This window comes from Ornithodoros turicata, chromosome 10 (genome assembly GCF_037126465.1).
Source record: "Ornithodoros turicata isolate Travis chromosome 10, ASM3712646v1, whole genome shotgun sequence".
NCBI lineage: Eukaryota > Metazoa > Arthropoda > Arachnida > Ixodida > Argasidae > Ornithodoros > Ornithodoros turicata.
Genome location: NC_088210.1, coordinates 4,042,487 through 4,065,554, shown reverse-complemented (window position 1 = coordinate 4,065,554; position 23,068 = coordinate 4,042,487). Strand labels below are relative to the sequence as shown.

The window sequence follows — 23,068 nt, the reverse complement described above, 5'->3', positions numbered from 1 at the left end:
TCTTCGTGGGTTGTAATGCACTCATATTGCTGTCATTCGGCTGCGCTTTCGAGCTCCTTGCAGCATAAGCATATTCGATCTCCTTCGGCATTATGACACACCAGCCGCACCGGCACCTTAAACAGGAAGTACGCATTAAATATGAGGACACAAAATTTCAGAGAACACGTTTACATGTTTGATCACAGTGTGCGTTAAAAAGCTCATCGCTTACCTGTCTGTCGAAGACAGGCGACTGATCCTGTTTGCTTCATTTGTGACCGATGTTCGTAGAGCGTTGACTTCGGCTCGCATTTGCGGCATCGGCGACGTTTCGAAAGCGAGGCTTCCGAACTGTTCAGCACACAAAATTTCCTTCTCGATCGCAGAAAGGTCAGAAAAAAGTTCCGGGCTCGAAGACTCCGCATTCCTTGCTTCGACGTCCATATTGAAGATCGCTTTCCGGATGCCGCCGCTCTCACAAACTAACAGCAGAACTTCCGGTCCGGGCGGCCAATGAAACATGAACCTCATGTTTTCGTCACGCACACGGAAATTGGCGGATATCCACCACAAAGAGGCTAGATTTCGGCGCCGATTGCGCGAGTTGAGGAGGAAAAGCCAAGCGGGTTTTCAGCTCCCCATTTGGCAAACTTTGCCGCCGCGCACAGCCAAAATATTTCGCGTGTAGCTTGGAGGCATATTGTACCTTCGTAATAGATGCAAACGAAAGATTTGTTGAACTTCTGGTCAGAGTCCCTTTAACGTTGGCTGTGCTCGGGTTTACCATATCATTATCAGGTTCCTTTTCTTTTTTCTTTCATTCAGACGCCGACAGCTGTTCGTTGCCTCGCGATCCGCGAGCATGTGGCCCCTGTCACCTGAAAATCCTGCGGTTGTGCTGGGATGAAGCGGATGGCTTCTGCGACTCATCACGTGTTATGTATGTGTGTAATAATATCTACTTTGTCCAAACCTAATAGGTTCTTTTAAGGATTGTATAATATGATAGTCACGCTTTCTGTTGCTCGGCACTATTTATTATTTATTTATTCTGCAGGATTCTGTAATAATCGTGTAGATTTACTTGCATTCAAATGTAGCTTCTTGTTTATATGTTTACCGTGTGAATAAATTTGTACATGTGAATTCCTTCGTCTTCTGGATCTTCATTTTCTGCTTCTCGATAATATTAGCAGATGGCCCGGCGAAGCGCTCGGAACAGGGGGGGGGGGGAGAAAATTCGAGTGAGAGGGTGTGGAGGGGGCACGCGGCGCACATGCCCCGTGGCTGTGGCTACTGTGTCGTGATTCGTTACGGATGATCACGTGGTCAAGGGCGGCGGTGGTTTTCGTGGCGAAACTGTGGAAGCATCTGGGCTCGCCAGCTCCCAAGAAGCTCTGAAGCACCCGATCTATGGGTAAGGTTATGGCCACGCTTGTTTGGGACAAGACTGGCGTTGTTCATGTCAGGTGCAGATCTGAGGGGGGGGGGAGGTCCAGGGGTCCGGAACCCCTCCTCAATTCCAGACTCAAACATAGGGTTCAATGGACCAATCCCAGCATGCACCTGGCACTTGTCCAGAGCGGACCCTCCCCCTCGGAAAAATCCTAGATCCGCCCCTGGTTCATGTTGATTTTCTGCCCAGTGGTACCACCATCAATAGTGCATATAACTCCCAGGTTCTCAGGGATGTGCGTAAGGCGCTGAAGCAAAATCGGCCGGGCCTCGTCACCAAAGGAGTCCTGCTCCTACACGACAATGTACGCCCGCATAATGCGCGTCTCACGACACGCACCTTGCAGAAACTTGGCTGGGAGTTGCTGCCACGTGCATTATTGCAGCTGGAGATTACGTTGAAAAACAAAACTAATTTCTCGCCTGTAAATTCATTTTACTTTTGCAAACAATGAAAAGTCCCAGTTTGACTTGAACACCCCTCGTATATAGTACAAATATAACATTGTTTGAAGTATCCCATATCCCAGTAAGGACAGCAAGTTCCGGTTTTCACTGAAAGCAAAACCAATGGCTGCAAGCTCATAACCGATGACGCAAATGGGGTAACAAGTTTTCCAGTCAATGCAGTTCGAGGTTTCACATATTTTTTTCAACAAGAGTCAGTGCTTTATTTCCTGTAAAGGCTTTAGTGATTATCATTAGCATCAATCAGCTGGCTGAAAATGATGGCTTTAATTATGAAGTCTTTCCCGGAATTGAGAAAATAATGCAAGGGGGCATAAACCATGAACACACCTACTCGTCAAGTTCTGACATCAGAACTTGAGTCACTCAGTCTATTAGTATTTGTTATAGCAAACATGTGACCTCATTCACGGTTCGTCACTAGCAGAGACGACTGCTATGACATCAGAGCTTCTTGAATTTTGGTATTCGCGGTGCTGCTCGTTTACGCACTATTTCCCCCTGTCTTGTAAAATCTGCAATGCAGCTTCACATCGACAGAAAGGATTGCACGGTTTTCTGTGTATCTTACACCCTCGTTGGTTTTCTAATTACACAGCCAATCAAAGCAAACAGACAATGTGTTTACTGGATTATGTAAACCTTTGTGGCCGAAAACAGGACTAGTGAATTATTCATGTAAATTAAAGAATATATATTCTTGATCACTTGTCTGATATGGCTGTTGTCAGAATCATGTCAGTATATTAAAATGAAAAAGATATTCAAGTAATAAACTTTACGTACCATTGTAAACACTGAACAGAACCCTATTTCCGAGGTCTCGCACAGTATAAATCCATTTCGGAAACTCTGCATGGGGAAATGAGGCAATTACGTATATTGCTTTCCACATTTGTCTTGACAGAGGAAGAGATTACTCTGCTTTCTTTAGATAAAAACTTCGTACAGAACTATGTATACATCAAAGGTTCGATGTAGTATATTTTATTTATTTGTTTACACAGATTGCTGTAATGGGGGCTGTGAAGAAAAAAAAATTAAGCAGCTTGAGCTGTTCACAGCTCCCAAGACGACTGACAGAGAGAATCAGTATACATCAGCACAGGATATATAATATGAACAAAAAGTACAAATCGTCTTTTGAGGGACATGCACAAGGTAAAAAAGACAGCTATTCGAGATGGTGAGCATCACGTCAATGCTGGATCGCATATGATACATGGATCATACAGCATCATAGCATAATTACTACAGGCAAAAGCTGCAAATCTTCTTACGTGTGACACGCACAGAGTCAAATGGATAGCTCTCAAAATTACGGGTTAGGCCTCTTCAATGAGCCGTGTATGTACACAATTTAGAATGTCTGGTCTTGCTGAAATTCTTGCCCACCACTATTATCTTTTTCCTGTCTTTCACGACAGCAGCCATGACGATGACGGTGTTGCCACCTGGTATGCTGCTTTGCAACTGGGTTGCAACATGGTGAGAATCTCTGCAACTATCATGGTGATGACTGGACGAACGGTGATGATCACTGTCGGCCAGTGCACCGGATTTCATCAGAGTGACCCTATTCATTTGAGAATAAATTAATTTGCCCTGTGCTAGTCAATAATAACTAATATTAATTACCATGAACATTAATAAATTAATTAGCCTGTTTGTATTTAGCTACTTCATTTTTTCTATGACTATCAGTTGCCTACAGAATGCCTCCAGTTGCTGATCACACTCGCTGGAGGGCCCAATTAATTCCAAATTTAAATGTCTTTCGTGTGTTCAGTTTTTATGCCACATTGCGGTCAACTAGTGGTCAGTTCTTACTACTTTCCAATATGTTCAGTATCGGCCGACAACTTGCCCAGCCTTTTTGTTTGAAAAGTGGTTAGGTATCAAATAAACGAATTTTAAGGACTAGCGTTACTTCTGTGGTCGCGTATTTCCGACGGCGTGACGTCGTTCCCTCAGCGGAGATTGAAAGTACGACGGTCACAGGAGGAAAGGCTTCGCAACTCTACGAAACGCCCCCTCGGCCGTGGCATTCCTATTGTCAAGGTAGCATCCTCATTGTCTCTTAGGCAGTGACGTTATCTCATTCCCCCATAGAGCCGGCCTCGGTGGCTCAGTCGGTAGCGTATCCGCCTTCTGATCACAAGACGTCGAGTTCAAACCCAGCGGACGACAGTGCCAATTTGGTGGAAGGGTACAAGTTGCAGATGCGCGCCGTTGTCAGCTGGTGACGTTGAATATGGTGTGCCTTCTGTCGAGGTTTTGGCGCATGTTAACGGACCCTCAGGTGGGCAAAATAATCTGCAGACCTGACCACTGTGGCGTCGCTCATGATCACAGTTGTCTCGCAACGTAAAGCCCCGAATTATTATTATGGTTTTCCCAAGAGTAAACTCTGGCATGTCCTCAATGTACATCGTTTGCTCTAGCCGTGTATGTTATTGAGTAACAGCCAGACTAAACCACGGTACCATATATTCTGTGGTTCACATGAAATGAAATGACACTGCGGTTTGCAAAGCGAGAGAAACAGGTGCAACCCTCGAAATGTAATTTATCGCACAGCACGTCTCGTTTATTTCTGGCTCTTCTCCACAATATGTTGTCCACCACAAATCTGCATCAGGTTTTGTGGTGGCCATAGCTAAAGCAATGGAGAGAAAACGAAGCCACTTCCACTTGCATGGGTCTAACATTAAGAACATCTTGCTGTTCTTCAAACATTGTGGTCGCCCGTTATATAGCTCCACAGGTTCAATGGCATGTCTGTATACTACTTTCGTGTGTAAAAATTGTGTCGTCTCCTGCAAGTTTTCGCCATCTTGAAGACCACCCGCTCAAGCCCGCAGCTCACGGTGCGCTGACAAAGGTGTTGCTATACCACTTAGTTATGCACTACTGTTTAGAACTTGCACATACGTTATGAAACATTCGCTGAAATTATAACATAGGTTTCACGAATGATGAGAGTGGGCTCTAAAATGGCGGGTTGATGGCATTCAGTTCCACAAAGAGTTACTCAACCATTAGAAACCCTAATGTCAACAACCTGCATCGTATCAAATGTTCACCAGCTTCGACATGTCTTTGAATTACAGTAATGGGTTAACAACTTCCACTTACCGTCTTCCATAATCAGTTTCACTTCCTTTACTTTTGCCAGAAGATTAAGGCCAGTCTGCCATTGCTCCATAGAGGCCTCTGAAAAATACAAGTTGAGAAGAAACAAGAGAGACGCTTGAAATCATCAGAAATTGGAAAATATAAAAGCGGACACCCACTCCAACATAAAGCATTTTATCACGCATCTAGCGCACGAATACTGTTTTTGAGTTGGATCCAGCTTTCGTACGTGTGTATTTTAATGGTACAGGCTCCGACAAAGGTTTAGGGAACACGCGAGCTGTGTATTTTCACCTCGGTGTGACACCCTAGCGGCAAGCGCAAGCGGGCATTGGTTAAGAGGTGTGGCGGAGTGCGCCGGCAGCGACGCCAATTCAAACCACCACTCAAGCGCATTCAGGCCATACTGAAACCGAAACTACCGCGGTGTGTCGCTCCCAGCGCGCTAGCTCACCCCACTGAACGAGTAAACTTTTCTACCATCATTTCCGCTCGAAGATGGGGTTCACACCAAGGACAAAGTACACTGAAGCATATTCCGTAAACTTTTGTCCAGACCTTGATACAGTGGTCACGGAAAGTTAAAATGCAATGGACTGCTGCGGAAGAAAGCCACTGCTCGCTCAAACTCTTTAATGTAAATATGTTCCATAATGTATAATTCTGTTATATAAGCCCAGGGTGCGTAGGCTTTCGTTTTTGTCCAGCTAGTTTTTTTTTTTGTGTGTGTGTTTGTGGATACGACCTAATTTTGGCATACTCTCAGCATCTGCTGCTGTTCTCATATAGCCCATTGAATGACAGTTAAACAACGCCACTACATGTACAAAACCATTGCAAACCATCTACAAAATCATTGCAAAATCAAAGCCTAAAATTCCCTGGTTTGTTGCAAAACCAACAGTGTCTTCGTCTCCCCCATGCTCTCTGTCACTGCCCTCGATCTCCCACGGCATTCCGGGAGTCAACGTTAAAAAAAAGCAAGTGCCACCGTCAGTCATTCGAAAGATTTTATTGGACATATACGTTCAAGCTAACAAGACATTTGGACGTATAGAAAAAATTCTTAGTGTTTGCCCAAATTGAGCAGCGTATGCAAAAATGAAGTAGTCATTGACTTGATAATGCTGTCAGTTAAGAGCACTTTAATGGATGTGGTAGACGACAGCTTGGGAATTGCCCCCATCTTGGAAGTTTGTGACACAAAGCGTACAGCTAGAGTTAAGGCATCTTGTTTGAAGAAATGTATGTCTCTGAGATTTGAAAATCACTTGTATTTGTGCAATGCACTAGATGTGCCTGTGTTTGAACCAAGATGATGTACCGTAATTTCACGCGTATTGGCCGTGGCTTATGCGCGACTTTTTTTTTCTCGCTGGCGCTCTGCGGTTTATTCAGCGGTCCGGCTTAGCAGATGATTATTTTTCGTGGTATTTTCCCCATATGCCGGTTTTAACGAAAGGGCCGACAGTGTTTCTGGAACAGCGCTGCCCTGTCAATGCACGAACAGTGCGTAACAGGGATGGGTCCACATTAGAGTAGATTAATCTTCCTGGTGCATTCCCCCAAGCAGCTTTAACGAAAGTTGTGACAGTGATTCACGCCTTCTGGAAGACCACTGACCCATCAGTCCACGAAAAACGCCCAACACTTGCACAATCCGATCTTGGTAGAACTCTAGAACTGACCTTTGTTGTACACTATGTTCATCCTGTAGCATGGACCACAGTGTTTATGGCCTTCTCTGTGGTCTCCTTTGTCGCACAAATGAGTCGTATCCTATTGACCGCAGCTTATCTGCGGGTGTGGCTTATTTTCCAGAAAATTTTCGAAACGTTCCTAAAAACGCGTCCTGCCGCTTATCTGCGGTGCAGCTTATACTCGTGAAATTACGGTACCTGCTGTTACCCCTAAAGTATGATGTCCTGTTCAAGTTGCTTTTTGGCAAAGTTTGTAGTTTGGTTATTCCTACATGTTTATTACCTTTCCCAAGCATTCCACATAAAGAGGAGTACGAAGCAACAGGTGTATATTTTCAAGTCATGTACTTGCTATAAAAATTTTACGATATCTCGAGCAGTTTCTTTTTTTTTTTTTTATCTTGTCAGCTGTCTGACAAGCAAATCGTGAGGATAGCATCTCTCTGCGTTTAGATGAGACTTCGAAATGAAGGGGATGTAAGCGATCACTGAGATGATCTTGTTTTGTGCCCTTCCACAAGGACTGTATCAAATTCGTGCTCCCATTTCAATAAAACTGCACTGTATGATCGGCAACATACATTCATGACCATGCAAAGGATATATATATATACGCTACAAAATTTAGGTTCGAACGACCAGGATGTTGAATATAGATAGGGGAGAAAAGACACCAGAGACTGAAGTAGGGAGTAGGGGAAAGTTATTTATTACGCTGGCATTTAAACTAAGGGTCTGGGGAAGTCTACGTTTCGGCGGAAGCTCCGCCTTCTTCGGGACTGAGAGGAAAATCTATGTACAAGGTCTTTTAAAAGGTTACAAAAGTGTCGTCACAGTTGGTACAGTGCTGGACAAAAGTTTACGGAACGCGCGAGCGGCGTATTTTCTCTGGGCAGAGACACCCTAGCGGCGAGCGGAAGCGGGCAAGTCCACTCGTTCAAAGGGATGGAAGAATGCGCTTGTGGCGACCCGCCGTATTAGCAGTGGTAACTTTGCTTTTGAGTGTAACGAACGTCAAAATTGTTTCGTTTTCAGTCTACTGCACCGAGCAAGACTGGCTATCGCGGGAAGGAAGTCTCTCCGCTATCGGAGAGATAACAGGGTGCTAAGATGAATTGAGGTGACAACGGGCTGCCGTGCCTAGCTTTTTTTATTTTTTTATTATACAAAAACAGAAGAGCGTGTACCCTTGAACACGCACACACACACACACACACAAAAAAGCGGCGGGGGAGACAATACTGTCTCAATACTTTGTCGGCCCCCCTTTCGCAGCAATAACTGAGGCCATGCGCACAGGAAGGGAAGCATATAGTCGACGGACAAGGTCCACGTCTTCACGTAGCAAGGATCACTCTGCTATAAATTTCCAGAGTGCGTCCTCGCTCCTGGCGTTCGTCTCTTGCTCATCCTATTCTTCAGGATGCCCCAGACGTTTTCGATGATGTTTAAGTCCGGGCTCTGCGCAGGCCATGTCAGCTGCATTACGCTGAGGTCGTCGAGAGGACGCTGCTCCCCTATGCTCTGGACGGGCCGTTCCCGGATGGGTGCTACTATTACCAGCATGATGGCAGCTCTGTCCATCGTAGTAAAACTGTCCAACGCCTTCTCGACGACCTCAGCGTAATGCAGCTGACATGGCCTGCGCAGAGCCCGGACTTAAACATAATCAAAAATGTCTGGGGCATCCTGAAGAATAGGATGAGCAAGACACGGACACCTACAAGGAGCGAGGACGCACTCTGCGAATTTATAGAAGCAGAGTGGTCCTTGGTACGTGAAGACGTGGACCTTGTCCGTCGACTATACGCTTCCCTTCCTGTGCGCATGGCCTCAGTTATTGCTGCGAAAGGGGGGGGGGCGACAATTGAGACACTATCGCCTCCCCCGCCTCTTTGTGTGCGTGTTCAAGGGTACACGCTCTTTTCTTCTGTTTTTGCCTAATAAAAAAAAGAAAAATACTAGCACTGCAGCCCGTTGTCACCTCAATTCATCTTAGCGCCCTGTTATCTCTCCGATAGCGGAGAGAGTTCCTCCCCGCGATAGGCACTCGCGCTCGGTGCAGTAGGCCGAAAATGAAACCATTTTGGCGTTCGTTACACTCAAATCCAAGTTACCACTACTACCGCGGAGGGTCGCCACAAGCGCACTCTTCCATCCCCTCTGAGCGAGTGGACTCGCCCGCTTCCGCTCGCCGCTATGGTGTCTCTGCCCAGCGAAAATACGCGGCTCGCGCGTTCCGTAAACTTTTGTCCAGCACTGTACAATACCACTTCGAGGCAGTCGTCAGTGAGTCATGTTCTGGAAGATTCCGGAAGGTTCCTGGGTCATCGGCGGGGGAGATTACGTGTCAGAGCCTTGGGTCGCGCTTGTTGAAAACCTGTTGTCCGGGGTGTTCTTAGAGTCATTGTGTCCAGCTGTAAAGAAAAGAAGAAAAGAGGCAGCGGGCACTCCGAGGACATACAGAAAAAAAGTTATCCGGATATGCTTCTTACAGTTTATAGCACTCTTTTATCCTCATTTATTAGAGATTGGAATTTGTAGATCAAGTACGATTCGCGTTGCTCTCAGCAGCGATCGGATGTGAAATTTGACTCTCAAATAAAAAGTACGACGTTATTAATGGAATGACCGGGTCGACTAAAATGGCGAGAAACCGGGAGGCTACCTTTTTTCGAAACCTCGCGGAATTAGAGCAGACCTTCGTTAATCGTAATTTTCCACCCAGCCTAGTAAGAGACGCCCTGTCCAAAGCACGACAAACAGACCGGAGGAACTTATTCGGTAAACGCAACGACGAACCCAAGGGCGACCGCGTAAACCTTGTTCTTACCTTTGGTGCAGGCGCGGGTAATATTAACAGTATCCTCCACTGCCACCATAGCATCCTTCTGCAATCTGAACGGACACGACAAATATTTGCCGAGAAGCCACGAGTTACCTATACAGACGTGCCCGCAACCTCCAAGATAGACTACTCAACTCCAAAGTTCCCAAACCATTAACACCTACGGCGGGACGCCATCCATGCAATGGTAAAAGATGCCAAATATGCAAATCAATGCAAAGCACGGCAGCGGTCAAGAGCACAAACTCCGACTTCTCCCTTAAAATCAATGGCGACTTTGACTGTAACTCCAGTAACATTATTTATATCATTCATTGTACAACATGCTCCGCGCAATATGTAGGTCAAAGTAAAAATTCATTTAGGATTCGATTCAATAACCACCGATCAGATGTTTCGAAAAAAGGTAGCCTCCCGGTTTCTCGCCATTTTAGTCGACCCGGTCATTCCATTAATAACGTCGCACTTTTTATTCTAGAGTCAAATTTCACATCCGATCGCCGCAGAGAGCAACGCGAATCGTACTTGATCTACAAATTCCAATCTCTGATAAATGAGGATAAAGGAGTGCTATCAACTGTAAGAAGCATATCCGGATAACATTTTTTCTGTATGTCCTCGGAGTGCCCGCTGCCTCTTTTATTCTTTTCTTCACAGCTGGACACAATGACTCTAAGAACACCCCGGACAACAGGTTTTCAACGAGCGCGACCCAAGGCTCTGACACGTAATCTCCCCGGCCGATGACCCAGGAACCTTCCGGAATCTTCCAGAACATGACTCACTGACGACTGCCTCGCAGTGGAATTGTACCAACCGTGACGACACTTTTGTAACCTTTTAAAAGACCTTGTACATAGATTTTCCTCTCAGTCTCGAAGAAGGCGGAGCTTCCGCCGAAACGTAGACTTCCCCAGACCCTTAGTTTAAATGCCAGCTTAATAACTTTCCCCTACTCCCTACTTCAGTCTCTGGTGTCTTTTCTCCCCTATCTATATATATATATATATACAGCATTTCTATAGGATATCTATACAACTTATCTCTAGGAAATAGCTAGAATGAAACAATACAAATTCTACAAAGTGTAGACAAAAATTATATACACATGTTTTAGCCTCGGTAGTATCAGATGTAGACACAATTTCTATACAAACATTGTAGACTCAGTAGATAGGATGTAGCAGTCAGTAGAGAGTAGATTGCGTCCATTGAATAAACCTCTACCCGAGTAACGTCATCATGACGTCGGTAGACACACCGAAACCAAAACAGATCGGAAGGGGAGAGCTGGGTTCCACGAATGGGCAATTGTTCACTGCCTCCTATTGAAAGAAAAGTAGGACCGAAGGTTGCGTCCTTTTCAGAGACCATCGTAATCCTCTCGAGACCGTGGCTTTCGGGCGCGACCTTGTTCGCCACTAGCTTTGAACGTAGTTCAACTCTACCAAACTCGTGGCGCTGTCGGACATTATGACGTCATTTGTTTACAAACAGGTAGAGGTCTATGGAGAAAATATTTCTATAGACTGTGGAAATAAATCGTATACGCTGAGCACACCGCCGTCTAAAACTTCGGGTCCTCTGCACCTGTAAGTTCGTCGGTCGCCTTCGTTATTCCCCCGGCCCACGTTTCTCACGGGTATCGCCTGGGACACTGCACTCCCTCTACGTCCGCGGAGCTTTACGGCATCTTGTCCTCCCGGCGGTATGCTTTGCGCCAGGCTCCCCGAATGTCGGTAGACACCAGGACAGTCCTGCAGTGCATAGAAAGTATGGGTGCACGAGATACATTAGCTCCAATTGTCACGGACTTCCTCAACGGCGTTCAGAGTCTGTGACAACGTAGGTCACTCAATCACTTTTCAGTGCATCCCGGTCACTGAGGACTACGCGGAAATGAAGAGGCTGACAAAGTGGCTGCTGCTGCCAGACAATGCCAGCAACTAATCCCGAATATGTTGCCCCGTGGTGACAGGAGAGCATTCTTGTCGGCGATGATCCAACCAATGGTGTCTTAACAATATCGCTGGGACATTACAGCCAGGTCCTTGTTGCCGCCGTAGATCCAACTTTGTCGTTTTCCCTCCCAGGCCGTTTGCCCCGCTGTCTCTCCTCTCTTCTGCATCGACTTCGTCCCAATGTGGCCTTCACCCCATAGTTCAGACGCAGGCTAGGGTATGCTTCAACCAGCTCGTGTTCCAACTCCGGCATGGTGGCAAGCATTCAACACGTCCTCATCGACTGCCCTCTGTAGAGTTCGGAGAGAGCAATGCTTCCGTCCCAACTGCCCCGTACATCAACAACAAGCCACTCAGACTTGCAGCAATCTTGGGTCCTTGTTATAACCCTGTGCAGCACCGTCAGTGTCTGCTCTCATTCTATCTGTCCTTGACGTCTACTAACCAGCTTGAACGCCTCTTACTAAAGAGCTTTTGTCATGAATGCGGAGATGTGATCTTCACTTCATACATCTCCTGTGGCCGACCGGATGAACTAGTGTCCCCATCAGTTAGGACGCACCCGCGTGTGTGATATCTCATTTGGCTGTGTCATTTGTGTGTGCATGCCTAATCTTTTTCATCGTCATCCCACTCATATGTTAACCCACATGCACTAAGGTATGGTCATTCCATCGTCATTCATTGAGTTGTCCTTCCTTTAAGTGTATCTCGCTGGCATTGTGCGTGTGAAAAAAGTGATTTTGGGAACAGAAAGTAGCAGGGCTACACTGCTTCATCAGCGTGGACGTTATTTCAAAGTGGTCATTCATTCCTCTACTTTTTCGCTAAAGGGAGTACCTGACCACTAAAAACGTCAATGCAGACAACAGCAGTAAGCTATTAGCCACGCACTTCCCGATAAAAGCCGTTTTATGGGAGATATAAAATGGAAGCGTTGAACCGGGGGTTCGCGAACCGGTTCGCATCCCGAAAGTGGGCTTCACCCGATGCCTTCATGCAAGAGATGAAGCCTGCTTTACGAAATTTCCTTCGGGACTGTGAACCGGTTTGTGAACCGGTTCGGTTTTTGGCGTGGCTGAACCGGAACTGAACCGGAACGAAATCCAAGCAACGCGAACCCAAACCTGAACCCAATCCGTATTTTTTGCGCTTCGACACCCTGAATATAACCACAGTGTTTCAAGATACCATCATGTATAGGGTTTGGCTGTGTGAACACAGATGCATCATCTCCTCTCAGTTCTTTGATCGTGAAGATTTATGCTAACTGAAACGTGGCGATGACCGACGTTCAGTACGAAACAGTTGCAGTTGGCCCTGAATTGGGGGACAGATATCATCTGATATTGAAGTACTCCGTAACGCATTTCAGACAGGTTACTAACGAGCCTCGTCCACCTGACGTCATGCGTTGGGAATTCCACGTGACTAGGGAAAACAGGCTGACTCCGCGTATGCGGAGTATCGAAGGCGCGACTTGTCAGGTCGCAGCATCTGTTGTTTTCAGTACAAATGCCACGATACTGTACTGTGCCAGGATGGCTCAATTCAAACGAAAGCATAGGTACACACACTCGCAATTCATACATTTCAATTTATTGCTGAAATTCCAAAATTTTTCAAATTACGCGTTCAGGCACCTTAGAGCTCCGGCTTACGAGAACAGTTTGGGCAGCAGAGGACGCGCCTGTATTGGCGTGCACCGATTGAACTCGAGACCACAGGCCTGTTTAGGGCTAGGATGAGCTAAAAGGCGGCGTTTATGTGTCATTCTTCGCAAATCTTGAATGGTATGTCTGTCAGATTGGGCTGTACATTTCACATGGTGCCGAACCTTCGGTTCGCGTACAACGAGCGAAGACTCCTTTTACATCAGATGTGGCAACATATACTTCACTCGTACCGAAAGGGTCGGGCTCGTATAAGATTGCTGAAAGGGTGTGTGTCTGAGTTACATTGTTGGCATTCGTAATAATGTCCAGGTAGGAACGGTAAGCATAATGTTGGAAACTCGAAATCAAGGCTGAATTCAGGTAGATATGCATGTGTTGAAACAGCGATCAACCAAACGCTTGGACAGGTATGAAAGCATCAGGTGTTGTTGAAGTGCTTGTTGTAGTTATGGCTGGATCTCCACTATTTTGAATGATGTTATACTGAAGATGCAAAAGGCTCGACTGAAGATCAAAGAAGCCTCCACCGCGTCCTGTAACACTGTACTCGATCACTCCGCTTGATGTTGGCAAAGAAGTAAGATTTCCCCCGCTTCTCCGTGGGACGAGCTTTTTTTACCAGCCCTGCATTTTCGTCCTTTCCCAGTGAATCACCGAAGTAACTGGTCACGAGTTTAATATACGAGTACGGCATCTCGAAATGATGCTCCTTGCTGGACTTCCTCGGCTATATGCCTTCCGGTATCGAGGAAGTTTCTCACAACATATGGCGCTACCGTCTAGGTCAGTATAGGCAAGAAACGCTCGATATATCATGAAATATGTCTCCTCCAATCTGACAAAGTTCGGGAGCAGAATAGTGTGGTAAATGCTCCCGTTTGCCTCTACCAAAATGTGTTACACAACATGGTCGGTTTGACAATGAAAAAATGGCTAGGAAGCAAGCGAGCTGGTGAAGATGATGCAAAATGTAAAAACCCCCGAGACTAGGGAACACGAAGGGACAGACACAACACGAAGTCTCAAACATTGAGACTTCGTGTTGTGTCTGTCCCTTCGTGTTCCCTAGTCTCGGGGTTTTTATGTTATGTATGGTGGGTTTGTTATATGCACTTACACAGGTTTCCTTCATTGCATTGACCTTCCTCAACTTTGTTCATCACATAGTAAATTAACTTTGACAGCTGTTCGCCATTTAGTCCCTTGGTAAACAAGTCTGACACTGGAATTAGGTAGGACGTGGCGAGTCCGTTTATCACGAAGCACAGTAAGGAGTTTGCCAGGACCCACTTGCTTTAGAGTTCATTAGCTACTTCCAGGTCCACATGGCCAACGAAACCATCCTGCTGTTTGTTGTATTGCAGTTTCCCTTTAATCAGCATATCATCAACGATAAGAGAACAGACCCCCTGGACTGGGGCGCATCAAGTTTTTCAAGCTCTGTTAGTAACCGGGCTTGCACAAGGTTGTTGAACTCAGTTTCTCCACTAATGCCACCGATGAAATTCTGCACTGTATTTGTGCTTGGGAGCTTCAAAAGCATTTCTTTCCGCATGTGCTCGTATCCCTTTCCAGACAAGTGCCGCAGCACTATAGAATGGCGTTCGACGACTTCCAGCCAAGACTTCCGTTTGAAATTAACTATCTGATCCCGTAGGAATGCAGCAGAGAGGTTCTTTTCATTTGCTTGTTCTCTGACGTATGATAGATCTCCGAAATAAGAGTCATTTTTCATCTTCTATGTCCGACTTTGTAGTGATCTACTGTCCCGCGATGACTTTTCAGCTGCCTCTTAAGTCCTCCTTCCTTTCGTTTCCATTTTGCCCTCACTGCTGCTAACGGGCTTGAGATTCCTACATCTGCTTGTGTTCCTTGGTCTGCTCTTGTTACGTGAACATCTTTATCATACACATCTGCTTCGACACGAGACATACTTGCTTCCACATAAGACTTGTTTCAAGATGGCATGTCCACTATTGTGCTGACCGCTCCTGAGTCAACAGTCAATACTTCTTGATGCTAGCCCCTCTGTCTTCACGGTTGATTTGAAGCACCGCATTTGTTTCTTTGGTGGCTCATCTTTGCCATTAGAGTTCTGCGCAGCTGGTTTCTTTCTGACGCTTGCTGTAGTCCTCTCCTTCGTAGGTTTGGGGCTGCATGTAGGATGGGTATTCTGGAAACACTGAAGGTACGACACCCTTTCTGAGACGCTGTCGCTTACTCTCAATCAAGACATCCTTTTTGAAGTGTTTAAAGCTCAGCTCCGCCGATTTTCGACTGCGACAGAATGGAGCCATGCTTGGGCTGTGCGTTCGTTTCCGCACAGTGAGCATACATGTGAAAAATTTTCACCCATTTGTTTGTAGTTTTAAAGAAAACATTTTTTTAAATTTCCCTGGCACGGCGGTCCTGTGGTCGGCAAACCCTGACGAATCCCGGCTTCGTCCTGGCTTAGCCGCGCCCGTGGCTTGGCTAACGCCAAATCGTCGATGCGATGGCGGAGATCATGGGCGAAGGTGAATGTTTTGGGTGTGTTCCGTGATAATTGCTGTCGTTAATAGCCTCAAAGATAGTTTAGTAGACAGGGAGGCTGGAGGATAAATTGGAGCAAAGTGTGTCGCATTGTCTCTGTGTCTCTGCCCCCTGTCGAACGCGGGCACACTTTCGGAAACCCCACCTTGCTTTCCCTAAAGCATTAGGAAATACTTGACTTTATGCATGTGAAATTGTTACCAAGCGGACAATCGCATCCGCGCGTCTGCACCACGGGCACGACGCGTATTCGCGTTATGAGCGTCCTTCACCAGTGCATCTGTGCGCCATATTGCTTTGACATACGAAATCGCAAGTTACAGCGATGGAGAGAAATTCAAAGGTTTTTGAGTATCTCCCGAGAATTGAGGCATTGCGGCCTGTTTTTCTTCATACTTCATTGCGCCATTTCTTCCGATTACGTTCTGCATTTCGTTTGTCTTCACTTATCTTTTTTAATGTGTCATGATCTAAACTGACCACTTATGTTTAGGACCTGCAGAACCCCTATCAGGAAATTTCAGAACAGCGTGTGAGTCGCCAAAGCAAACGCAAATGAAGCTCTTTTGCTAATTATTCAGTTACCATGCTTCCTTCCAGGACACCCATGTAATTTGAGATGCAGTTCGAGCAACGATTGCCATCTTAGTCGGGGTTCTACGAAATCAAGCAACCAGGAGGGTCTTGAACTCCGTGCTTGCCGCGCGATCACCTCGCAGTGTATCGATTCCGAAATAAAATGTTTCTCTTTTCACGTGACCCCTAGCATGTGAGCGTGCCTTCCACATACGAGTACATCAGGTGTCAGTGTCCGCTGCATGTTCCACCCATCTCTTAAGTCTATAGAGCCACATTCTGAGAGTCTTCTGCATAAAAGTTAAGTAGCTGTCTCATATTCTGTCTCATGCTGTCTCGGACGCGTTGACTCCTTCCCCGTGTGGGCTCGTGGGAGCGCACTCAATGCACTACCAAGATTGTCAAGATTGAGATTGAGACAATACACTCAACTTTTATGCAACTAGGCGATGTTGCGACCACGAGGGCAACGTCATGACTGACGCCGTGGGGGAATGTCCGTCCTGTGCTGACATCATATGGCTCAAAGTGTCTGAGTAAAACCCAGGAAATACCCCAAGCAGCACAGCCGGCAACTCTGTGAGGCCGACAACCGCAAGCCCTTTCGCTAGCACCACCAGCACAGTCCTGTCCACGACACCACCTGCACTCTAAACACACCGCTCATCGCATAGCACGCCGACAGCCACCATTGTACAGATCGATGCCTTCATCACTGTTGGTTTGTTGAAAACGCGAGGGTAAGCCATTTCGGACACTTATCATAACTGCATAAGTGTCCCAAAAAGGCTTGCGCCTCCTGTTTTCAGCTAACCAACAGTGATAAATGCATCATTCTGTACCATGGTTGGCATTCGGCGTGCTATGCGGTGAAGCTCTGTTTTTAGAGTATGCGACGCTTTTTGTGACACTTGTTGTGGGAGCTCTCGTGACACATGCTTCAAAAAGAAAAAAAGGAACAAAAAGCGTCTGGAAGTGACACTTAAGCAAAGCGTCACTTTTTTGCAAAAAAGTGACGCTTGCAACGCGTCACAAAAGTGTCACCATTTTTAGAGTGTACAGTTAGCTGGGACACCCTGTATATTTGGATGCTCATTGGTCTCCGAGACTTCCTCAGTTTCCTTCGCGCTGATTGGACGAAAGTCATTTGATTGAGGCGCGAGTATCCGAATGGTCGGTCGAACGGAGGAGAAAGAAAAACGACAGAGGAGACATCGCGTCTGTCCGGCCACGCCTATTCTCTCGGACTGCAACCGTTGTGCACGTAGACGCTAGCACGTAGTCTGCTTTAGATGCTTTAAAGGGACCGAAAAGTGAAAAATAACCCCCATATTTTTGCCCACTGTCGTGCACAACATAAGACACAGAAAGCATTACTTCTCAATTCGGCATATTTTTTACGTATAAATATTTTGAAGATTGCCGGAACATGGACGGTGCTGCCAGCGAACGGCGAAAAAGAGCAACTTGGGTTTCAGGTCCAGGGCTCCCAGGGATTGGTCAACCCCTACCACGTGAGAGTTAATTTTGTAGAGAACAAAGCTGACGCACATTATTTTACCGCTTAACGCCATTATAAAAATGACGCTCACTTCCATAGCTTTTACGTTAATAAAGCATTCAGCTACTACTACTGCAAGGCCATCTGTGTTATCGCGTTTATTGTTTTTCTGTCGTGGGTGGTCACGTTGGTCGCGCGAACCAGAAAGTATAAGTGAATGACATGTTCGTGGCTGTTGTGTCAATTATTAGAGAGACCTACATATGCCTGGTGTAGTTTTGGTGTTGGGGGATGCAAAAATCATGTTCGTTCACCATCGGCGGCGGACGTTTTCTACCAAAAGATTCAACAGGAGAGTGCGCGAAAACAAATGTGGTTTGAAACACTCGGTTATTAGATATAGCAGTCGTGTCGTGTGTGCTGAGCTCATTTTGCTGCCGATGACTACGAATATGCCGTAGAAGGCGAATTGCGAAGGCGTAACGAAACACACTGATGCTCAGTACCCAGTGATTTTGGTTCACCGAGGTGACGAGTTCAACACAACGTCTTAGGTACGTACAGGCGTCACACATGTATAAATTATAATATAGCGATGACGTATTCCATTTAACTTATGTTATTCTACTTGTTCCGTACTCAACATTGTCAACATCAACAATTTTAATTTTAGGGGCCTTCCAGTGTTGAAGTGGCGCAAGACTGCTTCGTGTGTGTGTGATCCAGGCACTCAAGTTGACATGACAGAAATAGCTGAAAGAAGGTATGCAAAGTCCACAGATGGAAGCACTACATTTGTTACGTGTTGCAGACTTTGTGACATTTTTTGGAGTCTTTGAACAGGTACAGAACATCAGTATGATGTCAACAATAGGAGAAGAAACCGATAGTACTACTAGCTTGTTTGAAGGGTACAGAATACTTCCTGTTGAGGTGTAGTTATGACTTTATAACTAAGGAACGCTAATTAATTTTCTAGAGATACATTCTCTACACTTGAATGCCCAATGAAACAGCTAACGTTCATTGTCTTTGAAGCCCCACTACTGGAATTGTTCAATGTGTGTCAGAGCTGTAGTGAGCCATGCAAGGTTACCACATCATATTGGTCCTAAGTTTGCAGAGTTCCCCTATCTCGGACGCAACTGTCATTTCTCGTTATTGCTCTTCCGATCCTACCTTCTCAGAGATTAGTGTGGTTCACCATACACGGCATGGGCACTGCCTTTCTCTACTCATGCTTTCGGTTTCTTGTTCTGATGAATAAATCTTGACTTGAGTTTGCAGCCATCACGTTGTCTACTGTGTTCTCCCCGCATCTATATTGATGTGCTATAACGGTATAGCACATCAGCATGCCAACAACCTACCAACAACTAGCAAACAACCTTGCCTAGTCCTACTTCTGAATGGAAACTACATGATGTGGTAACATCCAGATATCTAAAGCTTTAGTCGACGTAGATTTGCTGTTTTTGTACAACCTTCATTGTACATTTCTTTTGTCTCACTTAGCATGCCTGAAGAAATGTTCTCATTTTCATCAAGATGACAGGTCATTGTTCGATCTGCAGCATTATTGTTCCTGTAATCTTTTCACCAACAGAGAATGCAAAAGTGAACAAATGGTAAAGTATAACTAGATTGTTAAATTCAAAAGCAAAAGACAAAACTGTTTATACGTCTCTTGTTTATTTTGTTGCGGGTTTTACAACTCTATCAAGTACGTCAAAACATCAGAGGGCAGGAAGTCCTACTCTGTTTCCTAAATCCCTGGACAATAAAAAAGAAAGATATAGTTTGAGTTGTTACAAAACGTTGCTTCTGCCCTTATATTACATTTCAATCAAATGTTACAATGCATTTGTAGTGTACACTGAAGCCAGTTTCAATTTGCAGGACTGTCAAAATACTTTAGAAAAGTACATCTCAATTACAGTAACAGAGAACGTATGCAATAAACTATTTAGCCGTTTTGGAGTACTATCCACACCAATGGTGCATGGTTAACTTTGAACCCAGATCAAGGGTTAATAATAATTCAAGTGAGCCCTCAAGTCCTTCTTTACAAATGTTAGTTGGTGAGGTGATACTGAATCAGTTACAAGTACTCCGTTTAGCAAAAAAGAGTTAATTAAGTGCCAATCTTGGTTCAAATATTAATTGACATGTGGAAACGTGGTCACTAAGAAGTATATTAAAAGGTCATGAACACAGTTCAGCTGAATGACACCGTTTAAAATTATCTTACTCCTCACATATACAATTGAGACATGAGTATAACCTACAAATACATCTACGCCCACAGGTTACTTAACCCTCCAGGAACAAACTAGTAATTATAATATGCTGTGACAGCAAAGAAAAAGCAATGTAACTTGCAGCAAGCACGAAATGAAAATATGCTGACATCAACATTTCTAAAAGTATGCACACTGATGGGAAAGCATCCGTAATTGCATGAATGACGCAGATCGAGATCCAGTGGAGTAATTTCTATTGTATTTTCTCGGAGCACCCTATATCCTTCTTGTGAATGGAAGACAGGTGGTAAAACGGAATTTCCTGCAGAAATAAGGGGTTTCCGTCCAGCTTGCCGTTCAAGTAGCGCTAAACATCACACGGCGCTGTCATGTATGTTGCCATGGTCTTTGGATTCTCGGACGTATGTACAAGACACTTGCCGTACTTCGGTGTCAAGGCACAGTATTTCGAAATATTCGTTAGTACTGATGCAATCGTCTGTCTGCTTTTCACACGCATTCCCTACCCCTCAGGAGCAGAAACCGTAGTATCCCTCCGTAGTATCCGTCGGTTTGCATTTCACACATGAACACTTGCACGACGAAAAAACAGCGCTTGTTTTCAGCTTACACAAGTGCTTCTCCCTGATACATGGAAATTTCACAAAGCAGTCCATGTTCACGGTACGATGAGCTGCTGCTGAGGACGAATGTGACTCGGATTAATCTCTGCACGAGGAATCGTCTGCTGCGAAGAACACACTTTCCAGCACGGTAACGCACGAACAACAGTTCTGTGTGAGCGACAGTTCTCGAATGCGGAATTCCAGCGCACTCATGTTCAAGAGGCTCGACATTCTCGACGTAGAAAGTGGTCACAAATGCACACTGCCATTTTCGTTTTCGCCGCATTAGCGCCCGGAAGTGCGCATATTACATGCGTCCTCGACAGATGGCGCGTGGTCATGCAATTGTTGACAGACTGTTCGGTTTCCTACTAGGTCCCTGAACGTGCAATTATGGAAAATTCGAGTACAGAAAAACTACAGCGATTTCAGCGGAGTTCTCTGATATTTGAACTTTTGAAGGTTCAAGCTTTTCGCTGAACACAAAGTTTCGATAGGTTTACATTCACTTTTCGGTCCCTTTAATGCTTTAGATTTAGATTGTGGCGAACTGCTAATGTGAGAACGGAATGGCACATCCACCTGATCATCACCACAGCAGGAATACGAACATGACAGGGACTCCCTGCCCCTCCAAAGGACACAGAAATCGTCAGAGAGGGAGTCTGCACACTTTCCGACGTCCCGCCCGCAGGTGAACGGTAAGACAAGTTTGACTACTTTTTCTGACCGAAGGAACTAATGCAGGTTTATGACGTTAAGTATAGTACGTATAACATTTACGAGTCACTCGATACGTTAGCAGTGTTTCATTGTGCAGTGCGTTGCCGTAACTTGTACGTTTCTGATATGCCGCTAATCAAATTATGTGTGGTTATGCTAGTTACCCCTCATGTACGTCACAGCCGTTCATTCACTGCGACCTACGAACATTCGTGACAAGTGCGCTTTGGTGTTCAAATACGAAATCAAGATCGATTGCCTATCATAGCAGTGATTTTCGTGGAGTGTTACGGATCACCAATATATTTTTTTGTTCTGATTTAGTTCTCACGCAGCCTTCGGCAACAACGACGCACATAGCTCAGCATTGGCTTCTGAACTGCCCTTCCATGTCGAAGCAGTTCCAGTGAAGCCTGTTACAAGACGTAAAAAGATATGTACTGCAGCTTTTTCGAGGCAGTTCCCGAGGACAAATAAACTTGATTCGTCATACAGCATTGCTTTTTGATTGTCTCCTTTGGGACAGCATGATCGTTGCTCTACAGCAAGCGCCGAAGACAAACGGACGAGGCTGGGGGCTACGGGGGACGAAAGGAGAGACGAAAAACCCGAGGAGAGAATGGGAAGGATGTCGGGAAAGGAGGTCGGTCTGCGCATGCGCGCTGGGTCCCAGCTTTTTTTCCCGCGCTGCTGCTCGGGGCCACTGTAAGCGGCTACTGGCGATCACGTGGTTTGTCGCCCTTCATTTTCCCAGGACCACTGCGTAAACCGGAGCTTCCGGCGAATGCCCGGACCCCCCTATCCGTATAACCTAACATAGACTAACCTCATAAAGTGAGGTGATTTAGCCCAATTCAACGACCCTACCACTTGCAAGATGGCACGTTTCAAATCCGATAGGCTTAGCATTCTCGTGTTTCTCGTGCGCTAAAAAGTGAATCGGATGGGGTTGTTCAAATACATATAAAAAAGTTCTAGTCCACAGAATTTTTCTAATTCTTACATTTGTAGACTCAGTATATGACCTTCTTCCACTCCTACGCAATATTCACCTTCCTAACGCTTTCACAAATTTTTAAAAACGAGTGGTCCCCATACGGAACTACACCCGTTGAAGCCTCTGTTGTGTCTGCTTCTTTTCTGTCGTAGTGCTCCTATGGATCCCCAATATGCCGATTTTGAAAATTGACTGTTCTGCTCAACTCACCTCTTGTAACTGCGGTGGCGTCTTTATTTTCTGCCATATTATTTCTACTTGAGTGCAATGGAAACAAATCTTCTCCGACTTGAGTAGCCTGAACACATTCTTCTTCTTCTTCAGCCACAAAGGAAATGGCCCTTCTCCATCTTCTTCGTTTTTGTCTTTTACGTTTAGTCCGTATGTGGTGTCCGCGAGAAAACAAATTCGGAAAAATAAACTTTACGAACTTGATCCAAGTTCTACACCAGGATCCACACATGTCTGCCTGCACCGTTTCCCTTGTTTCATTAGTATGCAGGTATTGTGAGTATTGTGAACATTGGTCCATCTTAACACCAGCTAGCCTGCATCCCTGCCCTCCTTTACGATCTGGGTGTGATAATGATTTCGGGAAGCCCTCTATTACGACGAAACAGTAGGAATTTCGCAAAATACATT

General features: G+C 45.5%; 1 protein-coding gene across 3 annotated transcripts in view; it reads right to left on the bottom strand.

The window, feature by feature from the left end:
* The window catches only part of LOC135369816 (phospholipid scramblase 1-like), a 92,078-nt gene extending 69,354 nt beyond the window's left edge, over positions 1-22,724 (bottom strand). For 2 of the 3 annotated variants that reach the window (XM_064603357.1, XM_064603356.1), the window contains exons 1-3: positions 22,637-22,724; positions 5,044-5,121; positions 2,692-2,757 (exon numbers count right to left, since the gene is read on the bottom strand). In XM_064603357.1, the coding sequence (XP_064459427.1) occupies positions 2,692-2,757; positions 5,044-5,121; positions 22,637-22,673 (181 nt within the window). In that variant the 5' untranslated portion in view covers positions 22,674-22,724. The remainder of the gene's footprint in view (positions 1-2,691; positions 2,758-5,043; positions 5,122-22,636) is intronic. The other variant, XM_064603358.1, reaches the window with a different exon arrangement.
* Positions 22,725-23,068: the final 344 nt, after the last annotated feature.